This window comes from Amblyraja radiata, chromosome 5 (assembly GCF_010909765.2).
Source record: "Amblyraja radiata isolate CabotCenter1 chromosome 5, sAmbRad1.1.pri, whole genome shotgun sequence".
In the NCBI taxonomy this organism is placed as follows: Eukaryota; Metazoa; Chordata; class Chondrichthyes; order Rajiformes; family Rajidae; genus Amblyraja; species Amblyraja radiata.
Genome location: NC_045960.1, coordinates 4,477,741 through 4,496,635, shown reverse-complemented (window position 1 = coordinate 4,496,635; position 18,895 = coordinate 4,477,741). Strand labels below are relative to the sequence as shown.

Sequence of the window (18,895 nt, the reverse complement as noted above, 5' to 3'; positions counted from 1 at the left end):
CCATTGCCACAGTGAGGCTAAACGCAAATTGGAGGAACAGCACCTCATATTACGCTTGGGCAGCCTACAACCCAGGGGTATGAACATTGATTTCCCTAACTTCAAGTAACCCTTATATCCCCTCTCTCTCCATCCCTCCCCCACCCAAGTCGTACCAGTTTCAGTCATCTTGTTGAGTCTTTGTCTGTAACTCGTTTGCATATCTTTCATTCATTTGGTCTATATCTCTCTACATCACCGTCTAGATCTCTCCTTTCCCTTTACCCTCAGTCTGAAGAAGGGTCTCGACCTGAAACGTCACCCATTCCTTCTCTCCAGAGATGCTGCCTGTCCCGCTGAGTTACTCCAGCTTTTGTGTCTCTCTTCAATTCTACTCATGCGAGTTCTCCTTGTGTGTGACTGTAACCTCCCTCCCCCTTTCTGAGGAAAGCTATGCCCATAGAGCAAGATTGACTACTTGAATATTACACGCTGATGCATACCTTTAATAGGCTTTAGAGACACAGCGTGGAAACAGGCCCATCGTCCCACCAATCCGACCATCAATCACCCGTTCACACTAGTTCTATCTTTATTCCATTCCCTACACACGAATGGCAATTTACACAAGCCAATTAACCTACAAACCTGCACATTCTTTGAATGTGGGAGGAAACCGGAGCACCCAGAGAAAACCCACGCGGCCACAGGGAGAACGTACAAACTTGATACAGACAGCACCTGCAGTCAGGATCGATCCTAGGTTACTGGCGCTGTGAGGCAGCAACTCTACCTCTGCGCCAATGTGACCACTCATATTCATGTGCCCACAATCAAATGTTACTGGCGAATGAAATTCCCAATGCAGGTTTGCAGTGAATGCAGATCAATTTTGGGTTTAATAGAATGTGGAACAATATAGCATAAGAACAGGCCCTTTGGACCACAATGTCTGTGCCGAACATGATGTCATGACCAACTCTCACCTACTTGTGCATGATCCACGTCCCTCTGTTCCCCCCGTACCCACGTGCCTGTCCAAAAGCCTCTTGAACGTCACTGTCAAACCTGCCCCCACCACCACCCCTGGCAGCATGATCTACACACACATCGCCCTCTGTGGAAACAAAAAAAGTTCCCCGCACATCTCCCTTGGGCCCTCTTTCCTTAAAGCTATGCCCTCTAGTATTTGACTTTTCCATCCTGGGATGTATTTGCAACCGACTTATAGTAAATCAGCAAGCATATATATTTTTAGTTTAGTTTAGAGATACAGCATGGAAACAGGCCCTTCGGCCCACCGAGTCCGTGCCGACCAGCGATCTCCATACCAGTCAAGTCAAGTCACTTTTATTTCTATAGCACATTTAAAAAACAACTCTCGTTGGCCAAAGTGCTTTACATTGGTGGAGTTATTAACTTTATACAACATTGGTTCATAGATTAAGTACATACATAAATATATACATATAGCCCTCCCTCAGAGGACGTCAAGAAAGGCTTGAGAGTAAAGATGAGTTTTAAGTCTCGACATAAAGGAGTCGATGGAAGGGGCAGTTCTGATGGGAAGAGGGATGCTGTTCCACAGTCTAGGAGCTGCAACTGCAAATACATCTGCAGTATCCTACACCATAGGGATAATTTACAATTACACCAAGCCAATTAACCTACAAACCTGTACGTCTTTGGGGTGCGGGAGTAAACCGAAGGGCCAGGAGAAAACCCGCGCAGGTCACGGGGAGAAGGTACAAACTCCGTACAGACAGCACCCGTAGTCAGGATCAAACCCGGGCCTCTGGCGCTGTGAGGCAGCAACTCTACCGCTGCGCCACCGTGCTGGTATATAACTGGAAGAGGTTTCACATACGGCTCAGACTGACTGACTGTCCTTTTTGTCCTGATTCAGAGGCCCCACATCCACCGGTCGAGCTGTTGATTCAGAACCAGACTGCTCACATGGTTGTAGTCTCGTGGCACCCTGGCTTCAATGGATACTCCCTTCTCAACCGCTGCCGAATCCAGGTGAGCTCCCCTTGTCCGAGAACACAGCTTCCGCGGAGGCTGAGTGACTGTAGACCGAAACATCGCTATGTTTACAGTTTATCCTTCCTGTACTCCATCTCATCATTATTTGATATCCGGCCCACAATGGCGGCATTGTCTGCAAATTTGATTATCGAATTAGATTTATACACTGCTGCACAGTGGTGGGTATACAAGGAGTAAAGAAGGGGCTGAGAACACATCATTGTGGAGCACCAGTGATGAGGATTATCATGGAGGATGATTTGTCCCCTATCCTCACTGATTGGGGTCTGTTGGTCAGGAAGTCAAGGATCCAGTTGCAGAGATGTGTGCTGACTCTAATCCCCACGAGTTTGGTGATGAGCTTGGATGGGATAATGGTGTTAAAGGCAGAGCTGTAGTCTATGAATAGGAGTGTGAGGTACGTCTCTCTTATGCAGGTGTTCTAGGGATGAGTGTAGGACTGGACGCTGAGTAACACCAACTATTCATCCAGAAGATAGACACAAAAAGCTGGAGTAACTCATCGGGACAGGCAGCATCTCTGGAGAGAAGGAATGGGTGAGGTTTCGGGTCGAGACCCTTCTTCAGACTGAGTCAAGGGAGAGGGAACAAGGATATGGCGGACCAATTGAATAACTACTTTGGTTCCGTCTTCACTAAGGAAGGCATAAATAATCTGCCGGAAATAGCAGGGGACCGCGGGTCAAAGGAGATAGAGGAACTGAGTGAAATCCAGGTTAGTCGGGAAGTGGTGTTGGGTAAATTGAATGGATTAAAGGCCGATAAACCACCAGGGCCAGATAGGCTGCATCCCAGAGTACTTAAGGAAGTAGCTCCAGAAATAGTGGATGCATTAGTGATAATTTTTCAAAACTCTTTAGATTCTGGAGTAGTTCCTGATGATTGGAGGGTAGCAAACGTAACCCCACTTTTTAAGAAGGGAGGGAGAGAGAAAACGGGGAATTACAGACCAGTTAGTCTAATATCGGTAGTGGGGAAACTGCTAGAGTCAGTTATTAAAGATGGGATAGCAGCACATTTGGAAAGTGGTGAAATCATTGGACAAAGTCAGCATGGATTTACGAAAGGTAAATCATGTCTGACGAATCTTATAGAATTTTTCGAGGATGTAACTAGTAGAGTGGATAGGGGAGAACCAGTGGATGTGTTGTATCTGGACTTTCAGAAGGCTTTCGACAAGGTCCCACATAAGAGATTAGTATACAAACTTAAAGCACACGGTATTGGGGGTTCAGTATTGATGTGGATAGAGAACTGGCTGGCAAACAGGAAGCAAAGAGTAGGAGTAAACGGGTCCTTTTCACAATGGCAGGCAGTGACTAGTGGGGTACCGCAAGGCTCAGTGCTGGGACCCCAGCTATTTACAATTTATATTAATGATCTGGATGAGGGAATTGAAGGCAACATCTCCAAGTTTGCAGATGACACTAAGCTGGGGGGCAGTGTTAGCTGTGAGGAGGATGCTAGGAGACTGCAAGGTGACTTGGATAGGCTGGGTGAGTGGGCAAATGTTTGGCAGATGCAGTATAATGTGGATAAATGTGAGGTTATCCACTTTGGTGGCAAAAACAGGAAAGCAGACTATTATCTAAATGGTGGCCGATTAGGAAAAGGGGAGATGCAGCGAGACCTGGGTGTCATGGTACACCAGTCATTGAAAGTAGGCATGCAGCTGCAGCAGGCAGTGAAGAAAGCGAATGGTATGTTAGCTTTCATAGCAAAAGGATTTGAGTATAGGAGCAGGGAGGTTCTACTGCAGTTGTACAGGGTCTTGGTGAGACCACACCTGGAGTATTACGTACAGTTTTGGTCTCCAAATCTGAGGAAGGACATTATAGCCATAGAGGGAGTGCAGAGAAGGTTCACCAGACTGATTCCTGGGATGTCAGGACTTTCATATGAAGAAAGACTGGATAGACTTGGCTTATACTCGCTAGAATTTAGGAGATTGAGAGGGGATCTTATAGAAACGTACAAAATTCTTATGGGGTTGGACAGGCTAGATGCAGGAAGATTGTTCCCGATGTTGGGGAAGTCCAGGACAAGGGGTCACAGCTTAAGGATAAGGGGGAAATCCTTTAGGACCGAGATGAGAAGAAACTTTTTCACACAGAGAGTGGTGAATCTCTGGAACTCTCTGCCACAGAGGGTAGTTGAGGCCAGTTCATTGGCTATATTTAAGAGGGAGTTAGATGTGGCCCTTGTGGCTAAAGGGATCAGGGGGTATGGAGAGAGGGCAGGCACAGGATACTGAGTTGGATGATCAGCCATAATCATATTGAATGGCGGTGCAGGCTCGAAGGGCCGAATGGCCTACTCCTGCACCTAATTTCTATGTATCTATGTAAAATGAGAGATATAGACGGTGATGTAGAGAGATATAGAATAAAACTTCTTCTTGCGCATGGCGTGCACAGCCTAAAGTTGTAGGACAACTTGTTCTATTTGGTCTTATTTGATTGTGCACGCCGGGTTGATTGCATTCGTCGAAACAGGGCGGCCCACATGAAGGTTGCAATCTTCCACCCCATAGAACAAATGAAAGAAAGATATGCAAAATAAGCAACAATGATCAAGGAAAAGGTGGAGCCCACAATGGTCCATTGTTGGCTGTGGGCTAGGTGATAACCAGTTATGTGGACAGTGGAACTAAACAGAACGACAGTGAAACTAGTACCACAGCCAGGGTGAGGGCGGGACCGAGAGAGAGGGGGGGGGGGGGGGGGATGCAGGGTTACTAGAAGTTGGAGAAGTCAATGTTCATACCGCTGGAGTCTAAGCTGCCCAAGCGAAATATGAGGTGCTGTTCCTCCATTTTGTGCTGGGCCTCACTCTGACAGTGGAGGAGACCCAGGACAGAAAGGTCAGTGTGGAAATGGGAGGGGGAGTTGAAGTGCTGAGTCAGACCAACTATTCTTCCAGAAGCCACATTCTGAGTTGCTGTAATTTGGCACGTTTCCTATCTGTTTCCCGAAGGCTGCGGTTTGCTGACATGTGATATTAACAGCCTTTATGCATAAATAACTCGAGCAACGACAGATTATTAGTCAGTACAACAGGTTGTAGGCTCCAAATGTCTGTCATTTGAACACACTGTGCATATTAGTTCATGTTGTTGCCAGGCGTGTTTGATCTGAGGAGGTTACGAACAGATTTAACGATCAAGACAGATGGTCGCTCAGTAACTATGTGTGGTTATTTTTTTAAATTCCAGGCATTGTGTAAAATTGACTTTTTGGATGGCACGCTGGCGCAGCGGGTAGAGCTGCTGCCTCACAGATGTTAGACTTTAGAGATACAGCCTGTCTTTAGAGAAACAAGCCCTTTGGCCCATCGAGTCCGGGCCGACCGTACACTAACACTATCCCACACACTCGGGACAATTTACAATTTTACCGAAGCCATTTCCCCTACTTGCCTGCATGACTTTGGGATGTTGGAGGAACACAGAGCACCCTCGCGGTCACGGGTAGCACGTGCAAACTCCGTACAGACAGCACCCGTAGTCTGGATCGTACACAGGTCTCTGGCGCTGTGAGGCAGCAACTCTACTGCTGCACCACTGTGCCGCCCCACAATGCCAGAGACCTGGGATTGATCCACACCTCGGCTACTGTCGGTATGGAGTTTAAACGTTCTCCCTGTGGCCACATGGGTTTCCTCAGGTTGCTCCGCGGGGTTTCCCCCTCCCATCCCAATAGCAGACTATTATCTAAAAGGTGGCCGATTAGGAAAGGGGGAGATGCAACGAGACCTGGGTGTCATGGTACACCAGTCATTGAAAGTAGGCATGCAGGTGCAGCAGGCAGTGAAGAAAGCGAATGGTATGTTAGCATTCATAGCAAAAGGATTTGAGTATAGGAGCAGGGAGGTTCTACTGCAGTTGTACAGGGTCTTGGTGAGACCACACCTGGAGTATTGCGTACAGTTTTGGTCTCCAAATCTGAGGAAGGACATTATTGCCATAGAGGGAGTGCAGAGAAGGTTCACCAGACTGATTCCTGGGATGTCAGGACTGTCTTATGAAGAAAGACTGGATAGACTCGGTTTATACTCTCTAGAATTTAGGAGATTGAGAGGGGATCTTATAGAAACTTACAAAATTCTTATGGGGTTGGACAGGCTAGATGCAGGAAGATTGTTCCCGATGTTGGGGAAGTCCAGGACAAGGGGTCACAGCTTAAGGATAAGGGGGAAATCCTTTAGGACCGAGATGAGAAGAAACTTTTTCACACAGAGAGTGGTAAATCTCTGGAACTCTCTGCCACGAGGGTAGTTGAGGCCAGTTCATTGGCTATATTTAAGAGGGAGTTAGATGTGGCCCTTGTGGCTAAAGGGATCAGGGGGTATGGAGAGAAGGCAGGTACGGGATACTGAGTTGGATGATCAGCCATGATCATATTGAATGGCGGTGCAGGCTTGAAAGGCCGAATGGCCTACTCCTGCACCTATTTTCTATGTATCTAAGTATCTATGTGCGGGTTTGCAGGTTAATTGGCCTCTAGTGTGTCCCTAGTGTGCAGGGAGTGGATGGGAAAACGGGACAACATAGAAACAAGTGTGAATGGGTGATCGATAGTCGACGTTGACTCAGTGGGCCGAAGGGCATTTATTCCACGCTGTATCTCTAAAACTAAACTAGATCAAGATTTTGATAGGATCCCAATCTTCCTGATTCCAGTAATCGCCCTCGACATCGGGCTGGCTGAGTTTTCCCAGATTTTCCCTTCTCCTGACGTTTAAATAAAACTAGGTCGGCACGGTGGGGCAGCTAAGTTGCTGCCTCACAGCGCCAGAGACCCGGATTCCATCCAGACCGCGGGTGCTGTCTGTACGGAGATTGCACGTTCTCCCTGTGACCGCCTGGGATTTCTCCGGGCGCTCCGATTTCCTCCTGCACTCCAAAGACTTGCCGGTTTGTAGATTAATTGGCTTCTGCAAAAATTGTAGGTTGTCCCAGGATAGTGTTAGTGTGTGGGGGTCGCTGGTCAGTGCAGGCTCGGTGGGTCGTAGGCCCTGTTTCCGTGCTGTATCTTTAAACTAAACTAAACGGGTCTGTTCAACCCTTGGGTCTCCTTCCTTCATCAGTACTGTTGCACTGTGTATTATTGACTCCAAACCTGTGCTCCCCTAGTCCAGTGGCCTGTTCTATATATTTGTCCAACTTTGTTATTCTTTCCACATGGCCCTGTCGAATATCTGTCCATTTCCCAATAGAAAGAGACTCTGGTTAAACCTGTTTCCGCAAACCTTTCACACAATGGGGGCAATAGATAGGTAAAGGTGGTGCCGTCTTCATCGAGTAGGGGAATCCAGAAGCAGAGGACGTGGGTTTAAGGTGAGGAGAGGAAAGATTTAATAGGATGGTGGTGTGTACTGTATATGGAACAAGCTGCCAGAGGAATGAAACTAGGGAGGTCACTAGGGTGGCGCAGCGGTAGAGTTGCTGCCTCCGGAGACCCGGGTTCGATCCCAACTACGTCTGCTGTCTGTACGGAGTTTGTACGTTCTCCCCGTGATCTGCGTGGATTTTCTCCGAGATCTTCGATTTCCTCCCACACTCCAAAGATGTACAGGTTTGTAGGTTAATTGGCTTGGTATAAATGTAAAAATTGTCCCTAGTGTGTAGGGTAGTGTTAGTGTGCGGGGATCACTGGTCAGCACGGACCCAGTGGGCCTTAGGGCCTGTTTCCGCGCTGTTTCTCTAAACTAAACTAAGGAGGTAGTTGAGGCAGGTACTATCACACAGCATGTAAAAGACCTTTGGACAGGTACATGGACAGGAAAGGTTTAGAGGGATATGGGCCAAACGCCGGCAGATGGGACCAGTGTAGATGGGGCATCCTGGTCTGCATGTTCAAGTTGGGCCGAAGGGCCTGTTTCCACGCTGTATGGCTTTATTTGTTCCAAATCTTTGAGACTAGGGTGGGGAGGAGGGGTGGGTGGGTGGGTCGGTGTGTGGGAGTGATGATGGTGGAAGAGTTATGGGCCTGTCCCACTTAGACGACTTTTTTGGGTGACTATAGACGACGGCCGCAAAACTTTCAACATGTTGAAACATTTTTGGCGACAGTGGTGACACTTTCTGCTGTCGTAGGTGTTGTCGTAAGTGCTGTCGTAGGTGTTATCGTGGCTCCTGCCGTAGGTTGTCGTAAGTGCTGTCGTAGGTTGTCGCCAGGTGTCGTAGGTGAATTCCGTTAAAACTAGTCCCTGGCAGTCACCTAAAGAGTCACCTAAGTGGGAGAGGCCCATTAACCCCTGGTTAACTCCTGACCCCATGGCATTTGTGCTGCACATCTGAATGATGAGGACAAGTTTATTTTGATTGCCCTGGGCCTATGTTAACACTGCATTCCACAACCAGGTTACAAGAGGTGATGACAATGTGACTGTCCACCATACTATCGTTCCACCACATGAATACAGGATCCTGGAGCTACATTGCCTGACCTCCTACACCGTCCGTGTTGCCTGCAAGAATGAAGTTGGATGGTCTGCCTACTCCTCCACAATCCAGGCTAGGACTACAGAAGGAGGTAGGATTTTTATTTTGCCACGCGTTGAACTCGTAAGCAACTGAAGCAACATGGTAGATCTACCGAAGATAGACACAAAAAGCTGGAGTAACTCAACGGGTCAGGCAGCTTCTCTGGAGGGAAGGAATGGGTGATGTTTCTGGTCGAGACACTTGTTCAGTCTGAAGGAGAGTCTCCGCCCGAAACCAAGATGCAGGACAGAACGCCACAGGAGATCTTTCATCCCTGTGGCTATCAAACTGTACAACTCCTCCCCCTTCTGTTGTGGGGTAGACTGAGACTGACTCCCCCTCTCCCCGTCCCCCCGTCCCCAATCTTTGCACATCCCCCATCCTGGACCTTTCCAATGGATATATTAACGCCATGTTTGTGAAGTATTACATATGTGCTGTGTAATTACTGGTCCCTATAATGTCATTATTATTATTATCATGTACATGACACTTTCAATGCCTTGTAACTGTGTATTTTGACTGGTGACAGAGCGATCTCCCTCTGGAATAAATGAAGCTGTATCATATTGTAGCAGCTTGACTGGCGTGTTGTATAGCCATCAATGAACATATAGAAGGACAAGGGTAGCAGGCTTGTGAGAGCCGCATGGTAGAAATCCTACGCACTGGACAGCACTTGGCCTCTGATGAATGAACTAGCAGTTGGATGCATATCAAATCCAACCCACCTCACTAAATATTCCAATCAAAAAGAGCGGAGAGCGGGGAAAGTTCCTGGAAATACACAGCAGCTCGCTTTGCATGTGAAAGGAGAATAGGCATCGTTTTATAAGATGCATTTCCAGTATTTTCTGTTTTACATAGTTTAGAGATACGGTGGGGGAAAGAAGCCCTTTGGCCCACCGAGTCTGCAGTGACCAGCGACCCCCTACACTATCACTATCCTACACACTATGGACAATATACAATTTTTACCAAAGCCAATTAACCCACAAACCTGTACGCTATTGGAGTGTGGGAGGATACCCAAGCACCTGGAGAAAATCCACGTGGTCACGGGGAGAAGGTACAAACTCCGTAATCGGGATGGAACCCGGGTCTCTAGCGCTGCGAGGCGGAAACTCTGCCACTGTGCCCCTAATTTAATTTTATATTTCCATACAAATCACACCGTTCTGAATTTGAAAATTGCTGGCGTCTTGCGATGTCACTCATTTAAAATCGGAGAACGTTCGATGTCGTACACAAACCTGCATCCCTGGAATGATTCGGAAAGTAGAAAACAATCTTCAGCGGAAACGGTCAAAGTATTTAAAGCTCGGCTCAGTGGCGCAGCGGTAGAGTTGCTGCCTCACAGCGCCGGAGACCCTGGTTCCATCCTGACTGCCGGTGCTGTCTGTACGGAGTTTGTCCGTTCTCCCTGTAACCATGTGGGTTTTCTCCGGGTGCTCCGGTTTCTTCCCACATTCCAAAGACGTGGAGGTTCGTAGGTTAATTGGATTTGGTGTGATTGTATCTTGTCCCTAGTGTGTGTAGGATAGCGTTAAAGTGCGGGGATCGCTGGTCGGTGCGGATACGGTGGGAAGAAGGTCCTGTTTCTGCACTGTATCTCTCAAACTAAAGAAAAATCTAAAAACTAGGCCGCTCAACTATTAATTAAAGAGAGAAAACGCAGGAAACACTGCAGTCCCGGTTGCATCTATGATTTGTCTGATCTCCTCTTAGATACAAGTGATACAAATTTCCGGTAACTTATTTTTTCCATCATAATCCAAGTGGCCTTCCTGGAATGCTTCCTGAAGTTCCTTTGATTCTATCCAGCTGGTAAAATATTTGTCGGAAGCCAGTCGCCTTCCAGAGTGCAGGGTTTCTAAGATTCCAGTGGTGTGGAGACTCGAGTGTGCTGGCTGCAGCTGTTCAATGTGAGGCCCCAGGACCTCGTTGAAACCCTCCACACAGTGAAATGCCCGGATACAGTAGATGTGGAGAGGATGTTTCCACCAGTGGGAGAGTCAAGGACCAGAGGTCACAGTGCCTCAGTATTAAAGTAGATAACTTCAGAAAAGAGATGAGGAGGAATTTCTTTAGTCAGAGGGTGGTGAATCTGTGGAACTCATTGCCACAGGCGGCTGTCCAAGAATAACATGATGGAAACGGAAGGGTGTGGAGGCCAGCAATTGATATTTTTAGTGATAGAAAGATTCTCGATTAGTATGGGTGTTAGAGGCTATGGGAAGAAGGCAGGATGTGGAAGAAATTACTCTAGAGGGAAATTACAGGAAAATGAAAAGCGGAGATTTTACAGGTTTACTTCAAGAGACTTTATTGCATCATGGAGAGATGGCGGCAGCTAACAGCTCACCAGTTCTCTGACTTCCAAGCAGAATTAGCCAACAGTTATACTGTGCAGTAAACAACTTTTGTTTTTTTGTTCGATACAGCTATACGAAAATATACATCTACTACATGGGTACCGATGATATCATTAGTCATAACATGCGTTTTGATAATGTCAATCTTATGCAACACCAGATAGTTAATACGTCAAACACAATACACGGGTGTCTTGACATTATTCTATCTCGCCTTTTAGACGGACTGCCCCACCACATTCTTGCTATTGAGGGAGTGCAGCGTAGGTTTACAAGGTTAATTCCCGGGATGGTGGGACTGTCATATGCTGAGAGAATGGAGCGGCTGGGCTTGTACACTCTGGAGTTTAGAAGGATGAGAGGTTATCTCATTGAAACATATAAGATTGTTAAGGGCTTGGACTCACTGGAGGCAGGAAACATGTTCCCGATGTTGGGGGAGTCCAGAACCGGGGGCCACAGTTTAAGAATAAGGAGTAAGCCATTTAGAACGGAGATGAGGAAACACTTTTTCTCGCAGAGAGTGGTGAGTCTGGAATTCTCTGTCTCAGAGGGTGGTGGAGGCAGGTTCTCTGGATGCTTTCAAGAGAGAGCTAGATAGGGCTCTTAAAGATGGCGGAGTCAGGGGATATGGGGAGAAGGCAGGAACTGGGTACTGATTGGGGATGATCAGCCATGATCACATTGGGCTGGCTCGAAGGGCCGAATGGCCTCCTCCTGCACCTATTGTCTATTGTCTATTGTCATCCCCTCTCCAAGCTAACCATAAGCCCCCCATTTACTGCAACGCAACTACGCTACTAGCGGTAGGGGGCGCGGGTGGTCTACTGTAACACACTGCTGAGAGAAACAAGCTTCCTTACCTCCGTCTACTATTTCATGTTTACATTTACCATCCACCCTTCAACACATCCCTAGACAAGAGGTAATACGTCTAATTCTACTTTGCCGATTCCCATGAACCTCTTCTACACCTGGTCAACGAGAGATGCCAATTGTCACATCCAAACACCCTTTCGTTACTTTGTTCAATTCTAATCAAAATTAAGTAAGGAAGGATATTTCATATTTTCTTCCACACAATGAGAATGGGGTCAGGAGGGAGAGATAGATCAGCCATGGTTGAATGGCGGAGTAGACATGATGGGCCGAATGGCCTAATTCTGCTCCTATCACTTATGACCTTATGATGAAATCATCGTAAACAAAGCAATACACTTCCTTAATATCAATTCACCGAGTGCTGGCTGGCGGATATGAGTGTGTCAGGCAGCATCTAGAGGGAATGGCCAGACAACGTTTTGGGTGAGGAACCTTATTCAGACTGATTGGGAAAGGGGGAGTAAGCTGGAAAACGGTGGTGGGATGGGGAAAATATTCGGGACGGTACAGTAGCCTCAGAGCTCAAGAGACCTGGGATCGACCCTGACCTCAGGTGCTGTCTGTGTGGAGTTTGCATGTTCTACCTGTGACTGCATGCGTTTCCTCTTGATGCTCCGCTTTCTTCCCACATCCCAATGACGTGCGGGTTTGTAGGTTCATTGGGCCACTGTGAATTGCCCCTCATGTGTAGGGAGTGGATGGGAAAGTGAGATAACATGGAACTAGTGTGAACATGTGATCAAGCGTTGGTGGATTCGGTGGGCCGGGGGGCCTGCTTCCGTGCCCCTATCTTTAAAAAAACTAAATGAGCTTTGAAGCATTTCGAGAGGATTTTGCTATCATGAAAACTGTGGTATAAAATTCTCGTCTTATTCTCTCACTTTTCTTTATCTAACACCCTTAAGAGCCTGTCCCACTTGGCAATTTTTTCGGCGACTGCCGGCATCATTGACTGACGTATCAGGTCACGGAAACATGGCAGCGTGATGCGCGGTGATGGCCGGGACGCGGCGCGATGGCGTATTGACACGCGCTGTTTTTTCCAAGTGTCGCAACGTTTTTTTTGTCGCCGCTGGATTTTGAAATGTTCAAAATCTTTTGTCCGACCCTGATTTGATGCCAAAAAAACTCGCCAAGTGGGACAGGCCCTTAATGCCTCCTTTTCACCTCTAACCTTTGTCACTTACTCCACCCATCTGTCAACCAAACCCTCCCACACCTGTATCTACCTATCACTTGCCAGGCAAATCACATAGTGTTGGAGAAACTCAGCGGGGCAGCCAGCATCTGTGGAGGGAACTGATAGGGAGATCTCTTGGAATGAACTCGTACCGTGGGACAGGGGTTTAACCCACTGAGTTCCTCCAGCACTTGTTTTGCTCAAGATTTCAGCATCAGTGGTTCCTTATATCTCTATGTTCAGGCCACTCCACTCTTTTCCTGTTTTCTCAGGATACCAGCTCCTGCAGTTCCCTGTGTTTCATCCTATTTTTGACTTATTTAACTTTGCTGATTCAGCCCTTGGAGTAGGTTTGTCACTTGGTGATGAAGCATCAGGATGAAATTAGTTAATATAACATTTGAGAATCTTCATGGAAACACAGTGACTTACTAGAAGAGTCAGCATTGAATGGGCCGACTCTGGCTCGAAGGGCCAAATGGCCTACTCCTGCACCTATTGTCTATTGTCTATTTTTTTTGTTTTGACCCAACCTCAGTAAATTGGGTACACGTTGTTGAAATCTGTTGGCAATAGTGAAGCTGAAAAACTATTCTAAGTTCAATTCAGTTTAGTTTATTGTCATGTGTACCAAGGTACAGTGGAAAGCTTTTGTTGCGTGCTATCCAGTCAGCAGAAAGCCAATACATGATTACAATCGATCCGTTTACAGTGTACAATGTTTCCCCCTCTTAAGCTCTGTGCCGAACAACTGGCACCGGTCTACACAGACCCTGCAAACATGTACTGTCCCTGCCTGCTTCAAAGTCTCCACTATTGTCCATGTGCCAAAAAGGCAAGGATTACTGGTCTTAACCACTACAGGCCTGTCGCTCTCACCTCTGTAGTTATGAAGACACTTGAAAGGCTTGTGCTGGCCAAGCTGAAAAATATCACAAACCCCCCTGCTGGACCCTCTGCAGTTTGCATATCGGGCCAATAGATTTGTGGATGATGCAGTCAACCTGGGCCTGCACTTCTTCCTCCAGCACCTAGACTGCCAGGGGATCTATGCAAGAATTTTGTTTGTTGATTTTATCTCTGCATTCAACACCATTGTGCCAGAGCTACAACACTCCAAACTCTCTCAGTTGACTGTGCCTGGACCCCTCTGTCAGTGGATCACCAACTTCCTGACAGACAGGAGGAAGCATGTGAGGCTGGGAAAGCACCTTGGACACGCAGACCCTCAGCACAGGAGCACCGCAAGGCTGCGTACTCTCCCCTCTCCTTTACTCTCTCTACACCAATGACTGCACCTCCACTGACTCCTCTGTGAAGCTTCTCAAGCTTCTCAGACACACAACCCTGATTGGACTGATCCACAAAGGCACAACAGAGGATGTACTTCCTACGGCAGCTGAGGAAGCACAATCTGCCACAGGCAATGATGGTCCAATTCTACACGGCCATCGTAGAGTCTGTTCTCACCTTCTCCATCATGGTCTGGTTTGGCTCAGCCACCAAGCACGACATCCGGAGGCTGCAGCGAATCGTTCGATCAGCTGAGAAGGTTATTGGCTGCAACCTTTCCTCCATTGACGAACTGTACACTGCAAGGGCCAGGAAGTGAGCGGGTAAGATCATCTCTGACCCCTCTCACCCTGGCCACAAACTCTTTGAATCACTTCCCTCTGGAAGGCGACTCCGGACTGTCAAAGCTGCCACAGTCAGACATAAAAACAGCTTTTTCTCCATGAGTAATAGCTCTACTCAACAGCAAAAAGTCTGTAGCCTCCTTATGCACTGGTATTTTATTTCATTCACATGTTTAATCGATAATGTTTTATTATTAATGTTTTATGTTCTATGTGTCATTCCTAACTGTCAGTGTATGTTGTTGTTACTTACGGGTGGAGCACCAAGGCATATTCCTTGTATGTGAATACTTGGCCAATAAACTTATTCATTCATTCATTCATTCATTCATTGAGATACATGTTAAGGGAATAACGTTTAGTGCAAGGTAAAGCCAGCAAAGTCCGATCAACATAGTCCGAGGGTCACCAATGAGGTAGATAGTAGTTCAGCACTGCTCTCTGGTTGTGGTAGGATGATTCAGTTGCCTGATAACAGCTGGGAAGAAACTGCCCCTGAATCTGGAGGTGTGCGTTTTCACACTTCTATACCCTTTATAGACACAAAAAGCTTGAGTAACACAGCGGGATAGACAGCATCTCTGGAGAGAAGGAATGGGTGACGTTTCGGGTCGAGACCCTTCATCAGATGCCTTCTGTACCTTTTGCCTGATGGGAGAGGGGAGAAGAGGGAGTGGCCAGGGTGCGACTCATCCTTGATTATGCTGCTGGCCTTGCCGAGGCAGCGTGAGGTAGTTTCATTTTCGGGAAAAGCGGAAACCACAATGATGAAAGTGGGTCTCACTTTCTAATTGCACATTATTTCTCTGCAATTGAAAGTGAAGAACATTGCTTGGCAATCCTTTGTGATGGCATTTTTTTTTTTTGCTGATTCAGTATTTTCCCATGACTTCAGAGAAGTTAGTTTTCACTTTTAGGAAGATGAATGAGATCTATTTTAATGCTGAAATGAAATATCTTCCATTTATCCCACCAATTTTCCCTTCTGAAGAAGGGTCTCGACCCGAGACATCACCCATTCCTGCTCTCCAGAGATGCTGCCTGTCCCGCTGAGTTACTCCAGCTTTTTATGTCTGTCTCCAGTTTAAACCAGCATCTGCAGTTCCTTCCGACACAATTTTATCTCCTGCCTTTGTTAACTGTAGAATTAGCTTGCCTCTGTCTGTCATAAATATATCAGGCCATTTGCTGAGCTCAAATACTGGTCGTTGTGGACTCGCTAGGCCGAAGGGCCTGTTTCTACACTGTGTCTCCAAAACTAAACTAAAGGAAGTGTTCTGACGTTGGGGAACTCCACTGCACTCTAAACTGCAAAAAAACAACCTTTCACTATTACTAGAATAGAGAAACAATGAACTATAGATGCTAGTTTACAATAGAAGGACATACAGTGCTGGAGTAACTCAGCAGGTCAAGCAGCATCTATGGAGAATATGGATAGGTGACGTTTTGGGTCGAGACCCTTGTTCAGACTGCAGGTCAGGCAGCATCTCTGGAGTTCACGGATAGATGATGTTGGGACTATATTTAATAGTGTTCTTTCACTATGACTAAATATTATTTCATTGGTTTCAGTCTTTCTCACACTATTATTTGGCACCAAATCAAATGCCGTTTGGGCAACCATATATAACAGCTCAGCAATCCTCTCCTTGGGCAGGGGGCATGTGCTATAGACCTGCACGGGAAGGTAGACACTCCCGCGCCAACCAGTCTCGGGCAGATGGGGCTCGTCAGCCTGGGAAGGCAGTCCATCTAGGAGAGGGAAAACACTGATTTAAAACCTCCACTGCCTTGTGGCCACATCCAGTCATGGAAAAGGCTCCAGGAGTAAACCTCAACAAAATCCGGAGTCGGAGCCCCTAAGGCAGTTTGTCGTTGTCTACAACCTCGCTCCGGCAGCTCCTGCCACGGCGCTTGTGCCAAACTGTAAAGGCCCTGCTGTTCCTTTGGATCGATCAGCGACGTGGATAGGGGGGACGTGCTGCATGGGCAACAGCCTGTCTGTCCTCCATATGCCATCGCCCAGGCTTGCATACGACCAGGATGCATCACCCATGGACAGTCATGACCTACTACTAAATCCTCTCCTTTCATCAACAACCCCTTGTGTTACACACATTTTATCTGTAAGAAATACATGCTGTCCTTCTGTGATATTTCATGCTGGTCCAAGTGACGGCTAATCCTGTCACTGAGTATTATTTGCCGAACGTTACCGACCATTTTGCTTGCCCAGCAGGAAGCTGGAAGAGTTGCTGCCTCACAGCGCCAGAGACCCGGGTTCAATCCTGACCTCAGGTGCTGTCTGTGTGGAGTTTGCACCTTCGCCCTGTTACCACGCGGTTTTCCTCCGGGTGTTCCGGTCTCCTCCCAGATCCCAAAGACGTGCAGGTTTGTAGGTTGATTGGGCCTGTGTAAATATTGCCCCTATTTTGTAAGGAAAGTGGGAAAACATAGAACGAGTTTAAATGGGTGATTAATATTTGGCGTGGACTTGCTGGGCCAAACAGCCCGTTTCCATGTTGTATCTCTACACAAATACTAAACTGGTAACATTGTGAATTGTCTAGTGTGTAGATAGTGCTAGTGTACGGGATGATCGATGATCGCTGGTCGGCGCGCACTCGGTGGGCCAACGGGCCTGTTTCCACGCTGTATCTCTAAAGTTTAAAGTCAAGCCTGAACTGAGATTAAACTAGCGGGTCCGTGGTAACTTGGGCAAACGAAAATCCTGACTGTTGCCGTTTCTGTTTTTTGTTGCTTAAATGTTAGCTATTGGCGATGCAACTGACTACTGTGAGGAGAGAGTGGACGCTGGCGCAAATTGGTTGCCGCTGCTCTCTCTTCACACTGTGTTTTTGATTTTCTGTTTTTGGAATGAATTCTGTTTTTAATTTGTGTCTCTGTGATGTCTTTATTGCTTGTTTTATTCTGATTATATGTTTTACTATGTAAGGTGTCCTTGAGATTTTGTATGAAAGGCGCCCATTAAATATAAAATTTATTATTTATTATTATTACTTGTACTGCAATCGTTCCCTTTGCTTCAACTAAACTCCCAGTTTCAGATCGAACTTGCTTCAGATTACTTTTCCATCTTAAGAAAGTCTCTTGCCACATTTAGTTTAGTTTAGTTTAGAGATACAGCGCGGAAACAGGCCCTTCGGCCCATCGAGTCCGTGCCGACCAGCGACTCCCACATATTAACACTATCCTATACACACTAGGGACAGTTTTTACATTTAGCAAGCCAATTTAACTACATACCTGTTGGAGAGTGGGAGGAAAGCGAAGATCTCTGAGAAAACCCACGCGGTCACGGGGAGAATGTACAAACTTCGTACAGCCGTAGTCGGGATGGAACCTGGGTCTGCGGTGCTGCAAGCACTGTAAGGCATCAACTCTACCGCTGCACCACCGAGGATAACACTATCCTACACACACTGGGGACAATTTACATTTATACCAAGACAAACCTGTATGTCTTTGGAGTGCGGTAATCTCGGAGAAAACCCACGCAGGTGACAAGGAGAACATACAAACTCCGTACTGACAGCACCCGTAGTCAGGATGGAAGCCGGGTCCCTGGCGCTGTGAGGCAGCAACTCTACCGCTGCACCATCGTGTCGCCCTATTTGATGAATCCACTAAATTACCACTGCGGTTTGGAGGCCTGTAAACAACTTCCTCCAATGGTTCTGAGCTGCATTCAGACCAATCCCTGATTTTCCAGCCAGCATTCTTTCCCACTCTTGTTCTTTTACCGATGGCACCATCTCATCTCCTTTTCCCTGCCCTTCCAGCAAATACAGTTCATTCCGCTTCCAAACTAGGCTGCTCCATCACCGATCTCTGTACTGGCAATTATACAATTTACAGCTACTTGTACTGTTATTTCATCTACTTTATCCCAAATGCTTTACACATTCAGAAACATCGCCTTCACATTTGTCCTCTTTACATTTACAATTATCTATTTTGTCCTTTGGACCGATTTGTCTTATTGGGGTGTCAGGGGTTATGGGGAGAAGGCAGGAGAATGGGGTTAGGAGGGAGAGATAGATCAGCCGTGATTGAATGGTGGAGTGGACTTGATGGGCCGAATGGCCTAATTCTGCTCCTATCAATTATAATCTTATGACTAAAGAAATTCCGCCCCATCGCCTTCCTAAATGTGCGTCCTTTAATTCAGATGCTGTGCCCTCTGGTCCTAGACTCTCCCACCAGTGGAGACATCCTCTCCACATCCACTCTATCCAGGCGTTTCACTATTCGGTAAGTTTCAATGAGGACTCCTCTTGAG

The 18,895-nt window shown here is 46.9% G+C and overlaps 1 protein-coding gene across 1 annotated transcript in view; it reads left to right on the top strand.

The window, feature by feature from the left end:
- Window positions 1-18,895, top strand: part of mertk (MER proto-oncogene, tyrosine kinase) — a 171,480-nt gene that overhangs the window by 86,112 nt on the left and 66,473 nt on the right. Inside the window, exons 6-7 of the mRNA XM_033020527.1 lie at window positions 1,886-2,001; window positions 8,393-8,564. Coding sequence (XP_032876418.1) covers window positions 1,886-2,001; window positions 8,393-8,564 — 288 coding nt within the window. The remainder of the gene's footprint in view (window positions 1-1,885; window positions 2,002-8,392; window positions 8,565-18,895) is intronic.